We start from the raw sequence: 13,856 nt of genomic DNA, 5'->3' as shown, positions 1-13,856 counted from the left end.
CCCATGTCTGCTTCTTAGTACTCAAGTGCTTTTGTGCAACTATTACATTTACTTGCTTTTATATCCAAAGACAAAAATCTTGCACAAAACTTGTGATGACTTTGCTTTTTTTCTTTTTATTTGCAACTCTTCAAGAGTCACAGAGATGAGAGAAGCTCTTTAGGCAGACTGAAGAAGTTAATGGCCACGAAAAGAACCCCTAAATGCCATCATCAAGGACAGCAGTCCTGGACAAACAGCAAGATCATCAACATCTGCCAAATGCTCCAGCCCCAGCAGTGAAATGAAGAGCCCACAGTCCTAAGACAAGCTAGGAAAGCTGGACACTAATGAGACAGTAGTGTGTGACTTAATTTTTCCTCCACCAGACATCCTGGACAGTTCTCATCTTACAACTGGTTTCATTAATGGGGTGCTGGGAAGACCTCACCTGACTGGGGAGATGCACTGAAGTTCTCCTGTCTGAGGACTAGGGCTCAGTGGCAAGTAACAGCTCCCTGTAAAGTGAGTGGTGCTTGTTTGATGCTATGAAACAAGCCCCCCAACAGCTCAAGTTGAGTCCATGTCCTTCTAGTGTGCGTGGTTTTTCAGCAGCTATGGTTGTTTTTCAGTCTTGGAGACTGCTCCTGGCTGACTGCTGAACAGATACACGGGCTAGAAGCTGAGGGTGCTGCTGCCTGTTCCTGTGCCACTGTTTGTGCACTGGCTGATACCATTCATACATGTTCAGTCTATAGCAGGCATACTGCTGACATGTGCCTTTTGTACCTAAAAACTGAAATTCTTTGCTTATCCTAAAATTATGCAGTTTTTTTCAGAGAGAAGAGAACTTGAAGGAATGATCAAGGCACAGCATGACCTAAACACAGGACGTCTACAGGCATTTCTCCAGCCTGGATGCATGCTCACTACAAAACATCTCATGTTATTTCAGGAAAACGGTGCAGCTAAAGGAAATGCAAAAATGCTCTCCTTCCATGCCTCAAAGCTACCAGCCTTAACAGACCTGCCACACGCCCTGGCTGAAGCAGAACGTATATGAACCTTGAACCAGCCCCACTCCCAGACCACTGAGAGGCACTGAAAGGGAAGGGACGACACTTTTGAAAATAAGTAAGTACAGTATTCACTGGCGGAAAGGAGTCTCCTTCTCGCCATTTGATCCTGTCTTCCCATCCACTGAGATCCACAACGCAGACAGTTTTAGGCCTGGGTTTTTAGGGAGGGTCAAGTAGGAAAATGAGGTTCCTATAAAGTGGTAAATATATTCAGTTTTTTTTTGGAAAGCCACTGCAAGAGGGAGAGGAAAAAGGGGGTGCCACCATCCACATTCCAAATGTGGAGTAAGCTTCACCTCACTGTGCTGTGCAATGCTTTTCCATGAATGATCAGCCTACATGGGCTGACGGTGGTCTTTAGGCAGAGGTCCTGACCCACCTCCCAGAGAGCATTTTGAAAGCCTTAAGTTGGGAACTGGTGATTCGCAGGACTGGGATAGTACGTGTGAAAGGAAATCTGGAGTGGCAACAGACCTTAAAGTGTTTTTCTTTTTTCTACAGACACTCACCAAAATATAACCAAGAAAAATTATCAGCTCTTCACTATTGCCCACTGAGCAGAGAGGAGAGTGTGGACTCTGTTGAGAACCGTTACATTTATCGCTGACTGGGCCCTAAAATACAAGAACTGTGATACGGCAGTTTTGCATCTCTCTGACCCTTCTCCATCCCTCTTTCAACACAGTCCCTAGTGCCTAGTATGGAAGGTTATCATAGGAATTTCACGGCAGCCTGAGTATTTTTTTTTTGTATTGTGGCAGCACTCCTCTCAGAGATCAGGGTGCCAGTGGGATCAGGCAGTGCTTGCACATTCAACCACATGAGAATTTTATGCCCCAATGAAAATTTTCTTCTAGCTGGAACATTTCTCTGCTATCCATCTTTGGACCACTTTGAATTTGCCAAGGCAGCATCCTGGGGATAGAAGTCAGGCCAGGAGTCTGCACCAGAGTGGCAGAACCAGTATCACTGCCACTGGGAATGAGACTTTCTCTCTGCATTTCCATTTCCCATCTTTGTATTTCCAGCTTTTCAAATGCCAGAAGGAAGGGAGAGGAACATATGGGAATAGGGAAGGCTTGTTATAATTTACCCAAGAGCCCAGCAGCCCGGACAGCCTCATGCATTCATATTTGGAAAGAACTCTCTTGTGTTAAAATGAAACAAAACAAAACAAAAATCCCACTGTATGTGGTAATTACTTGGCATTAATGGAACATTGCAGAGTAAATGCATTTAATTTGGTCCCATTCCAGCTGATCTCTCTGGCTCTCCATGTCTTATATGACTGCATCAACTCCTCTCTCTGCAGGTGAACAGAGGACTCGTTACCCTTTCGTTGTTCTAAAGCCTCTAAAGCTGTAGGGGCTTTATCACATGGCTGGAAAATCAGAAGAGAAGAAAGCAGCTTCTTTAGTGACAAACACGGCAAACTCTCCTATTGAGCCCTGCATATGCTGAGAAAGAATATGAAAGAGAAATGCAGCACTGCAGAAGTCAGTGTAACCCTGATCCAGGGTGGCCACAGACTGCCCAGAGCTCCTCAATCAAGACAATGGAGCAAGAAGTTAGCTCCAGGAGCCTGCATATGGCAGGCTTTTGAAGGGAGAGTGTGTGAGTGAAAGGGAGCCATTAAACAAGCCATGACAGGGGAAGCACACACTGTCAGACACTCCGCAATGTCCCTCTTTTACAGATTACAACAAAGGCTTTACAATTCCCTTGCAGCACAAGACGGATACAGAGAAAGCTCTGAAAAAAACTGTCCCATGGAAATGGGCACAGTTCTTGGAGGTGGTGCATAGAAAATGAAAGGCACACGTATGCGTTAACATGTTCCAGCTTCCCACTTACGCACTGGCCACGCTTGCTTTCTGGTTGCTCCCAGCGATGCTATTCAGACAGCTCCTCTAGCTCCCTCCGTTGCCTTTCTAGTCCGTCCTCCTGCTCTGGGAATATCCCCGTATCTGTACTGCAGGCAGTTGCAGCATACATAAAAAAGAGAAGTAAAACACTCTCTCCCTGTCACCCAAGGTTGGCAGAAGATTTTTGGTGTAGTGACAGACTCCAGATCTTGGATTCAAAGGAGCTATGTCACCTGGCACAAGATGATGAACTAACCCATTATTTTAAAGTGATTTTTGAGCTGAAACGTTCATATCAGTTTCTATGACAACTCATTGTAGGTCACAGATTTCTAACCCAAGAAACCTCCTAATTGGAGTAGTTGCAGGTCATTTGTACTAATCAAATTGTTGGCTACTTTGCAAATGCTTTTCTTACTGACTCCAAACTCCCAGAAGGGCCAGACCACAGAATAATTGCTCTGTAGCATGCCTCTTAAAAGTGCCTGATGTGACGCAAATAATTTATCAGTAATAATTAATAGTATCAGAAGCAATATTTTTAATTTTCTTGAGCAGAAAAAACCTTTCATCTTATTTTCTCTTGCTTCTGTAAATCAGATCCGAACGTGTAACTTGTATCTACCTACAGAATAATCTTTGTTTAGAGCCATGGTTGCTATGCTCAAATTTAGTAAGTTTTCACAGAATTCTGCAGAACAAATAAATATAGTTATAGCTAGGAAAAAGGACAACATCTATAAACATATCAGGAGACCTGGAGAAGGGTTTGTATGCATAAAACCTTGCTTGCTTTTTAACAATTATTTCCATTGATCTATTAAAATATATTGCTCTTTCCTACCAACCTTGCCTCAAAACATATATTCATGTATTTCAAAGCCAGAACAGACTGTCAGATCTGATCACCACTGCTATGCTTGCCAGAGAATGTTACCTGGTTATGCTCACAATAAGACTATGCCATTTTTGAGTTTCCAGTGGCTTACTTAAAGAACTAAACTTACAAAAATACATGTCCTCTGACTTTAGCTGAGCTGGTAACTTTGCCTTTGGCATTGCAGCTGCTGTACTTGATGGGTTTTCTCTGGTTCCCTGTACAAGGGAAATTCGAAAATTCCTCACTGTCAGTCTCAATCACAGATCTGAAACTCCTGGATTCAGGCAACGATTGGTGAACCTCAGCTCTCAACAGGGGAAAAAGGTACCTTCCTCACTTCTGATGGTCTGAAAGAAAACTTGAAAACCTAAAGACTCAAGGACCAGAACTCCCCTCCCCAGAAACCAACCTTATTAAATTCCACAATTTCTAGGCCAGTTTCACATTTGGAGGCCTTGCATCATGATTTCAAACTGTCCAGCTGCTGCAGTCTTAAGTGTTTGACAGGCCATCCCTGCAGAACACTACAGCACGCTCCTTATAAATGAAGCAAGGCAGAGTGGGAGTCACTAGGAGTGTGGCACTATCTGACAGAACATGGCACCTGGCATTCTTCAGCTTTCTCTGTTTCTTGAAGACACCCCAGATTTCTCCCTAGAAGCGTGCTTCCTTTACTGACAGTGGTCTGCAGCTCCTGCCTGCAGGGATATACCAGAGCTTTTGGCACTACTGCTGTGAAATCCTGAAGCATTATTTTATAAGGAGCCTCTTCCCCCACTGCACTGAGGGGAAGAACACAAGGCAAAGTCAAACAAAGCTCTTATTCATTGCCTCAGCCCTCTTAAGTCACACACCCCCATGTCTACGCATGCACACACAGACACACTTCACCAAGAGCTTTGTGCGTACTCAAGCAGGCACAGCCCCAGGCAATGAAAGGAGAAAGGGCCCTCATAATTGTCATTTATCAATATTCATAAAGAACCTGCCTTAGCTGCCTCTTGTGCATGCTCGGGAAAAAAACACAAAATGAAACCCAACCAAAATAAAAATAAAATGAAATAATCATCTTGCTGCTCATTACTGCAGGGGATTTCCTCTCAATGTCACCACTGCCCCATGCAGTAATTGGCATTATCTGTTATCTCTGAAGCCATAATAAGGTTTGCCACGGGGCATTTTCTGTAATCATATTTTTATTTGTCAGCTTGTGAGCTGACACCAAATATGAGCTTGACCAAAGCAAAAACCCAACACACACAAAATACGCATGCCGCCAATCCCAGCTCTTGCCGGTGATGTCACACCCAGCCAATGAGGCGCCCGCCAGCTCTCCTCGCCCGGCTCCCACCCTCCGCTGGCGCTGCAGCATTCCCTCGCTCGAGATAAAAGAGACTCTTCCTGAGGAAAGCAAGGATTTGCGACCTACCCCGATACGTGCTCCTACATTGTTTCTGACAGAAAATATAGCCGGCACTGAATTAGCTGAGAGCTCTCCCACAGTACAGAGGCAGGATATTAAAAGGGACTATTGATTTTGGGGCACCCAGCTGAGACATCTTAAAGGCTCTGAATTTAGGAGAGCAGACACCCAGCATTAGGTGAATGGCAGCTTAGGAAAAAAACCCATCAGTTATGTCCAAAGAAAACTTCCTAGGCTAGAATGATCTCACACTGATGTCCAAGGAACCCCAGATTCCTCTGCCGTTTCTTGCACCACTGCTGAGTGCATCTGCTCCAGGCACTGCAGCATGGTGCAGAGCCCTCGGAGCTAGCACAGAGGAAGAGCTGGAAACAGAAGCAATAATGCTGCATCACTGAGCTAACTGCTCTGCTTGCCAGCTCAGGCAAAGCAGCAAGGTAACACAGATACACTGTTTGCAGGATCCCACGTAATACCTCTGCACGGTGCTGTCTGTTCGCACCCACGGTTGCCTGTGGGTCCCTAGCATGGCACAGCACAGAAAAGTCCTTAGAGAACCCTACAGTGGGTTACCTATAAGCTTTCCGCCATGGCCAGCCTGTACCACAAAACCCCGTGAGTGACTGCACCTCGGAGTGAGGTACATCAAATCTTCCCTCACTTTTTATAAAATAAATAAATAAAATAAGAACAGAAAACTCATACTTTTTTAAAACAACACCCAAACAGACTCAAGCTCCAAGCCTATTCTGCTTCCTTGTCTGAGCTGCTTGTTTGAAAACACCTCTCGGACACAGGTGATCTCTCCAACAGTAGCAGCAGAAGCCTTTTACTGACGGGAGGATTGAGGAATCCTTTCTGATTCTTTGATCTGGGAATCCTGGTGCACCAATACATTTTGAGCAGTGAAAGCTGCATGTGGTTATGTACTGCTGTGAAAGTAAGCCACAGATATTTCACAGTGTTTTGGGAGGCAGAGGAAGAAGATGGGACAATGAGTCGGGGCTGGGAACACCAGGCTATCAATCTATTCTGCCAGTAGGTTACAGGCACCCACATTTAGTCATTAACCAAAGCAGAAGCCTTCATTTTTCAACGTGGTCATAACTGGATAACCTGGCTGATGAGATGATTTGTCATTTCACTGCCCCACGACAGGACAAGGTCAGGCTTCATTGCTTAGGAAAGCACATTAACTTTTATACTCACACACACGCACACACATACATTTATGCATGCTCTGTTTTCAAAAAGGTTTAATGATAACTGTCCAGAATACAACATAGAGTCTAATATAACACAGACCACACAAGTCTCAGAGTGACCCAGAGGGAGGAAGAGCTTATGATTTACTGCTAACTTATTCAGCATTAGATGCTAGTCGAGTGGGAGTTGGCAAGGAGACAGGGGATTTACTTCTAAACAAGACTACTGCCCACAATCCAATACGTTTAACAGAAGAAAATGGATTCCTCAAGAGAGACATGCACTCTGCTTGGAAATTCCACATATCGTTAAACCTGCAGAGGTACTTGTCTGTCTGACAGCCTCACCACGATCCTCACTCAGTTTATTAAAGTCTGCCATATCAAAAGGCATCCATCACAACCCCAAAGGACTAGTATGTATGTCTATATATGCATACTTTCCTAGAAACTTCTACCCCAATGGAGATTTCTCTGGAATATTCATTTTGGAATAGTAAATAATTTCTCTTCAGTTGTACTTAAACGTTTTTGAGTCTTCTTGGATTGGGTCTCTAAGTGTTAAACCAAGCAGGGAACAGAAACATGTAGGTATGCAATCCACCAGTGGTTACACTGCCCAGTATACATAAAAAATAACAGTTATACAACCTACCAAGGATTATGCTGATTATAAGAAGGTCATGATCACTCAACCCAGTTCATTAGCAGGGAAGAAAAGTTGTAGAATTCGCAGCATAAAACTTGTCAGAGGTCTCTGCCAACAGAGAAAACTTAGATCCTCTAGTTAGGGCACGCAACCTGCTCTCGGCTCCTCTGGGAATTTCTCTGACTATTGTAACCCTATCTGTGCCAGGTAGGCATTGTCCTCAGGACCTTCTCACCCAGATCCATCACCTTCGAACTGCTTCTTCTGCTAACAGGATACTCTTCTTAATATATCCTCAAGAAAGACTCTTATTTCCCTTTCCATTTATTAGAAATATGCTCTCTTTCAGATTAATATTTCCTGTTGAAATAAGTCAGAGACGTAGAGGGAGGGGGCTAGAAGAGCAAGTTAAATATTTAGGCATCCATTTTTGCTGTGGCCATTTATGCTGTGGACGTCTGGTTTGTGAGTTCTCAGCACAAAACTGGGGGTACAGAAGATCACTGTATGGTTCCTGAGAAGTAATCGCACAGTGATTATGCAAAGCCAACTGCTGCAGTATCTATCAGTGGCCCTCGGCCTCCTGGAGGGGGGGATCTGCAGCTGTCTGTGGCTATGGAGAAGCAGCCACACAGACATAATGTAAATGGTCTCCCCCAGCCAATGTAACTGCGAGGAGCTGCATTTCTGAGAACTAAGCAGGCAGTTATGGATCAGCAGCTATACAGAAACTCTGTGCTCAGACTGATTATAACAACTTGATTTCAGTATGATTTAAATTACCTAAACTTGCTGAAGATGAAGGAAAAAACTGGTCCAATTTAAAACACCACCTGAAAGCACAGGCTAAACCACAACTGATGGTTAAATCATATAATGGAGTTAGTGAGTATCAACAGCAGCCAGATCAAGGAAATTCTTCCCTACTGGAAAGGAAATTAAAGGCAACAGTGACTCAAATGCCCAGAACGGACTCAGTGAAGGCTGCCAAAAGCCAGCAGGTTTCCAAAAACTGAAGGAAGCCATAAAATGACTTTGCTGTATTCATCATTGTCCCAAGTTTCTTCAGGGATTCATTTTGATATAGTGCATGAAATTTTCAGTTATTAGCAAGTGCCCCAAGAATGATGGAAATTAAACTGCTTTTCCTTGGTGTTTTTGGTTTTCCTGGTTAAAGCATTCCCTGTAAATAAATTCTCCTCCAGTGAGAAATGACAATCTTCTCCATGAAAAGTCTATCTCTGACTGGCACACTGTCTCACAGATGGCCAAGAATTAAAAAATACATCAGCACTTTACACAATGCTTTTAAAGCTTTACAACATCAGTTACTTAATAGTAAGTAAAAGTATCAAGAAATAAGATCCCTTTATTCTGTACAGGTAACTCCTGTTGGAAATGGCTGTACTCACCATATTGAATGACTATGGCAGAAGTCTAAAGCAGAGATGATTTGTCGGAAGAACTTCCTGGCTTCTTTTGGTGTCAATCTTCCCTTTTTTACGAGATAGTCGAAGAGCTCCCCACCTGACACATGTTCTAGCACCAAATACCTAGAAAATAACAAAGCCAGGATTTTGTAAGCACATTATCATACCAACCCCCTCACACACACAGAGTTATATACAAACATCTCTATTTACACACAGTCAAGGAGAACGCTTCTGGAAAGAACAATGGAAGAGAATCAGAATTTTGAAATCAGGAGTGATTAATATTTTTAACGGGGGTTCTGCAAACTTCAGACATGCCACTGTTGGATTCAGTGTTCTATATAATAGCAAGAGATAATCTGGAAGCTAAAAATGACTCAAAAGACCAGGAGGGGATGAAGAGAATAATCAGGTATAAGCTTTCACAGAAGCTCTTAAAGCTACTGTGGAGTGAGACTGCATACTAGGAAGCCTCAGGTCCCTTAACCAAGCTGACATTTATAAAACAGCTGTGGCAAAGCTGCACTCGCATACTGTTCTGTCTTGGACACCTGGAGAACCAGACAGATGTCAACAAACTAGAGGGAATTAAAAAAAAAAAAGGTGAATAGTTTAAATTATGAAAAAAAGATAAAAAGAACTACATGTGTGCAGCCTATGTAAGGGCTTCAGCTTTTGCTGCTGAACAGCAGTGACTTGCTGAAGTAGCTGCTCTCTCTTGCAACTCACACGTGAAAAATATGACACCGAGTGAATAAATGCGGCACAACGGGAACCTACGAGCAAGAGAAGAAAGCCCAGACCTCACATAGCACTCCTGGCAGTCATAGAGAGACAAGTGAAATCTTCTGGAAGGAAAGGACTTGCTATGGATGGACTGTCTTGTTGTTTTAAGTAGGAGTAATGAAAGGCAGCCAAGCAGAGGAAAACTTAGTAAAAATCTCTGGAAATGCTGCCTAATAATGGGAATGAAATAGTTTCCCCAGGGAAGTGGCAGGAACACTGTCAACTGAACCATTTAAAAATAAACCAGATATAATATGGACTATGCAATAGACTTCTATTGGCAAGAGGATTGCTTGAAACCTCCATGGACTTTTTTCATCTCCGTTGTGATTTTGTGCTCTACTGTTTCCTTGCTTGTTTGCCCAGCGTATGCTATTCTAATTCAGAATGAAGAAATTATGCAGCCAGATTACTTATTCAGAATCTGAAATGGCAAGTATAAACAACAAATTATTATTTTTACTAAAAATTAACTTTCATTCTTTGGCTCTGTTAGCTGGTTTAAACCCTGCAAGAGAGGCAGAAACCTTACTGTCTAACTCCTTTGAACTGAGTTTCAGGGTTGCACGGCAAGGCATGTGATCTGAAAGGTGTTTTTTGTAAAGCAACAATGCAAGGGTGAACAGGGCATTCAAACCTTTGGCAGTTTGTTTGAGAGACATCACCAGAAAACTTGCACACAAGAATTAGATATTTTTCCAAATTTTGAGTGTACTTCTCTGTCCCCTCCTCCCAACAGCACTGCAGACCAGTATGTGCAGTATGATCCCTACCTCTCAATGCTTTGCTTTACAGCAAGCTAGGTTTATTACCAGTATTAATCCAACTCTTCAAATTTGAGTGCACAATGAAAATAGTTAATCCAGGATACTGTCTCTTCTGTACCTCAAGCAGCATAATCGCAAAGGAAATTTCTAAATTTGAAATGGAAAGAGGAGAAGATTATTATAAATTTGGGGGCTTAATTATTCCTGTTTGCAATGTTTCCAAAAAGATGGAACAGTAAAAGGAGTAAAAGCTGTTCTGAGGAAAGTAAAACTGGCATAATGATAATGGCATCAGCCTTAAAGTTGCAAGAGTGGGACCTGAGCCCCTGGTCTATCACCAGCTCCTGTGTGACTTCCACATGTCAAGGAGAAAGCATTTCCTTGCCTTACAGAAATGCAGCAGAGAATGCAGTATGAGATGGATATTAATATTATCTTGCCAGCTAAGTAGTACAAAAGCACAAAAAAGTGGACAACAAAATGAATTTCTAAACTTCAGGGAATTAAAATGGTATTTTCTGCAATTTTTATCAAAATAGAAACAGTTACAAGAAATACGGTAATATTGACCTTTTTTTCATTAAAATGAGTAAAAAAGACAAAAATCTTGACTTGAAAATCACATTTGGAATACATGGGTTATCTTCTTTCCAGAAAGAGATGAGTATTTACCAGACTGTCTATAGAGTACCCCTTGGTAATATGGAGATCACCATTTATTTGCATTACACTTTTTGAGCAAGACATTGAACCGCTCAGAAGAAAGCCGATATGCAGTAGCCATGGGCACTGGGGTGTCCACATTTTCAAGTCCCAGTCCTCACTTTCCAAGCCTTGGCTAACAGACACTCTGGTAAGAGGGTTTGCTATATAACCCATTCTCCCTCTCATACTAGAGACAGATCTGGCTAACTATCCCATATGGCAGACCCAAGCCTGGCACAGAATCAATCTTAAAATTCTCCCTGACAGCTCCTTCTCTCACTGTGCCCAGCAGAAGCTGGATACAGCAGTGCATCTTGCCCCCAAGATTCAAACTGCTAGCTGCTTTCTTTTCCTGGGAGGTATTTTACGAAGATGATTGCAGTTACAGGCATACAGAACACCCTCCACACTGGTTTCAAATGCACAGTTTTGGAAAATTACAGACCCAGCATTTCTGTCACCCACAGCAGGAACTGCAAGGCAATTTATTTTCATCAACTTCATCTTATTAAAAACACTCAACAAAAACGCACTGACACGTTGTATGAAAAATAAAACAAATTGAAAGACAGGGAGCATTTACAAGGTTATTCATTTTTGCTTGCCACCTAGAAGCACCAGATATAATAATGGAAATGAACAGGGGAGAACATTTGAAAAAGATTTGTGCCTATGACAAGTCAAGGGACACAGAGAAGCACAGCAACGATGTATTCTGATCTGACAAAGCCCCCAACGTGACAGGAGTGAGAAGGACAACAAACACATTCCCCAGTGGTCAAGTGCAAGAAATAAATGCTGCAGGGATAATTCCACAAGTACTACGTGGTTATGTTGCAGCTAGGATTTCCGAGTTCGGATTTGCAGCTGGTCACCCACCAACCCTATTCCCTCCAGTACGATGCCTTTTTTTTTTAGGATAGCCCCCAACTAGGAGATTTTCGATTAAACAAGGGCATAATTCAGCACCTGCCTCCATCTCTGTGTAAGCCAATGTTTTGTTGGCACATTACATGGCACAGTAGTAGTACACGTTATTTCCAAACAGGCCAGCAATAGGGGTTTAAACATTTCCAAGTGTTGCACCAGTTCTAACTATCACTGTACGGCTTACACAATCCCCACTAAATGCTGTATATCTGTATCAATCCACCTAACTGTGTGTGTGTGAGTATGTCTCAGTGACTCCATAAAAGAAGAGAATACACACTCTGAAAAGCCAAACAGAAAAAGCAAAGGAAAAAAAGAGCATTATTCCAGGCACTGGAAAATAAGGCATACAGACACTACATCTTTCCTGAATCTGTGGCACAGAAAAGAATCCAGATCTCCTGAATCCACATCAGCCTCTAAAATCCTTTACGTTAGCAAAGTGCTATAGGATTGGAAGTATGCCAACGCCAGCTCTTGGAGGATGTAGGAGAAGGTAAGTAACACATAGCCCGTAGGGGAGATAAACACTAATAAGTATTTTCCTGAGTTTCCCCTTCCCTATATTAGAGCTATATTAGGACAAAAGACTCTGTAAGAGCACTTAGCTCTCACATCTTGGATACCCTGGACACACACCAACTCTTCTAATCCTTGCATTTCACATGAGAGGAGCATTACAAGTATTAACCTCTTGTTCTTTACTGATAGGGACCTGCGAAGCAAAGTGACTTGTCCAGGGTTACAGTCACGCAGTATCACAGCTGCGATCAGCACCTGTGGTCCCTTATGCCTTCTACTCCATGCTGTCCCCACCACCAATTTCCTCTCTGCTTGCTAGGACACTGGAAAAGCAAGAAAACATCAGGTTCTGCAACTCAATATGAAGCCAAATGCATGTGGTGTTAAAAAGAAATGCTCAATTACTGGTTTTCCTCACTAGATATATTCCTTAAGACGTTTCAAAAATTTTCACAGGCCACAGCTTGCTTTCATAAAGACACCAAGGTCCACATCTTGCATGATATCTCATGTCCCTGCTACAAGCCAAGACACGAAACAAAAAAATCTCTGGTTAAGTTTCAGAGCTCAAAGGAGACCAGACTTTGGTCTTTAAAGACAAAGCAGCTGAATGTTTAATACAAGAATAATTTCATCTATTGGAGAGGAGCAGAGAGATTGTGTGCAGCAGCATTCTATCTATTCCCTTTGCCATTTTTCCATCTGTATCCCATCATCACCACGTTCCCAATAAAAGGTGTAAGTTCCTAACCTCAAATGACCTACTACCTATCATATCAGAGACATGCATGCAGCTTATAAAAGCAAGCTTAGAATAATCCTAGGCTCTTTTCTTTCCTTCTTTTTGGTTCATTTTATTTACTCTTTCAGGAACCAAAACAGTAAAGAAATAATAATGAAAACTAAACAATATAGCAAAGGAGGGATGATTTCTGCATGTGAAAGAGATGGAGTAGCCAAGATGAATGTGGAGAAATGTAGTCTTAAACTACCTCTGTGCCCCTCAGATTCTCGCTATACCGGGAACCAGCACAGACTCCAGTGCTCTCTAATTCACAGTAGCCTCCCCACAGTTGACTGTGGCTTGTTCTGTAGCTTAGACTGGAAATTTAACAAAAAAAGCACTGTGCCTCTCCTCCTCATTACCCCAACTTGCCTGTATTCTGGGGATCACAAGATGTGACAGCCCACCAGTTTCACATCATTCCTGCATCCTTCAAGTCATTTTAGTCTTTTCCAAATCCTCCATGTCAGTAGGACTCCTCTAAACACAGAGGACGGTCCATTTTCCCCTGGGAACGACCAATAAATATCCGATGATCAACAACAATTTTGTCTATAAGCACCATATTTTTTGGTTGTATCCAGCAACACTAACTACCTGACAGGGCTGTGGAGATTTATGATGACACTACCAGAAGTCAAAAACAAAAAGCTGTGACTTTTGCCCCAAAAAACACAAAAAAATTTGCAAAATTTAGACACAGATAAAAAAAATCAGTACAGTTTTCTTCCTTTTCTCGTGAATAAACTAAGATGTTGGTTTTCATCTCTAACGTCTTTGGTTGTCCTACCATCAGCTCAAAACACAGCAAGGCTAAAACAGAACTCTTAGCCTCACCACCCCATTCCA

At 42.5% G+C, this 13,856-nt stretch overlaps 1 protein-coding gene across 1 annotated transcript in view; it reads right to left on the bottom strand.

Annotated features, from left to right (window-relative positions):
- Window positions 1–13,856, bottom strand: part of BRSK2 (BR serine/threonine kinase 2) — a gene marked incomplete at both ends in the record, with an annotated part of 323,936 nt that overhangs the window by 82,937 nt on the left and 227,143 nt on the right. The window contains one exon of the mRNA XM_082318936.1: window positions 8,493–8,633. Within this exon, the coding sequence (XP_082175062.1) occupies window positions 8,493–8,633 (141 nt within the window). The remainder of the gene's footprint in view (window positions 1–8,492; window positions 8,634–13,856) is intronic.

Source organism: Platalea leucorodia (genome assembly GCF_965183815.1).
Source record: "Platalea leucorodia genome assembly, chromosome: 7".
Taxonomy (NCBI): Eukaryota; Metazoa; Chordata; class Aves; order Pelecaniformes; family Threskiornithidae; genus Platalea; species Platalea leucorodia.
This window is presented reverse-complemented; position numbering and strand designations above follow the sequence as displayed.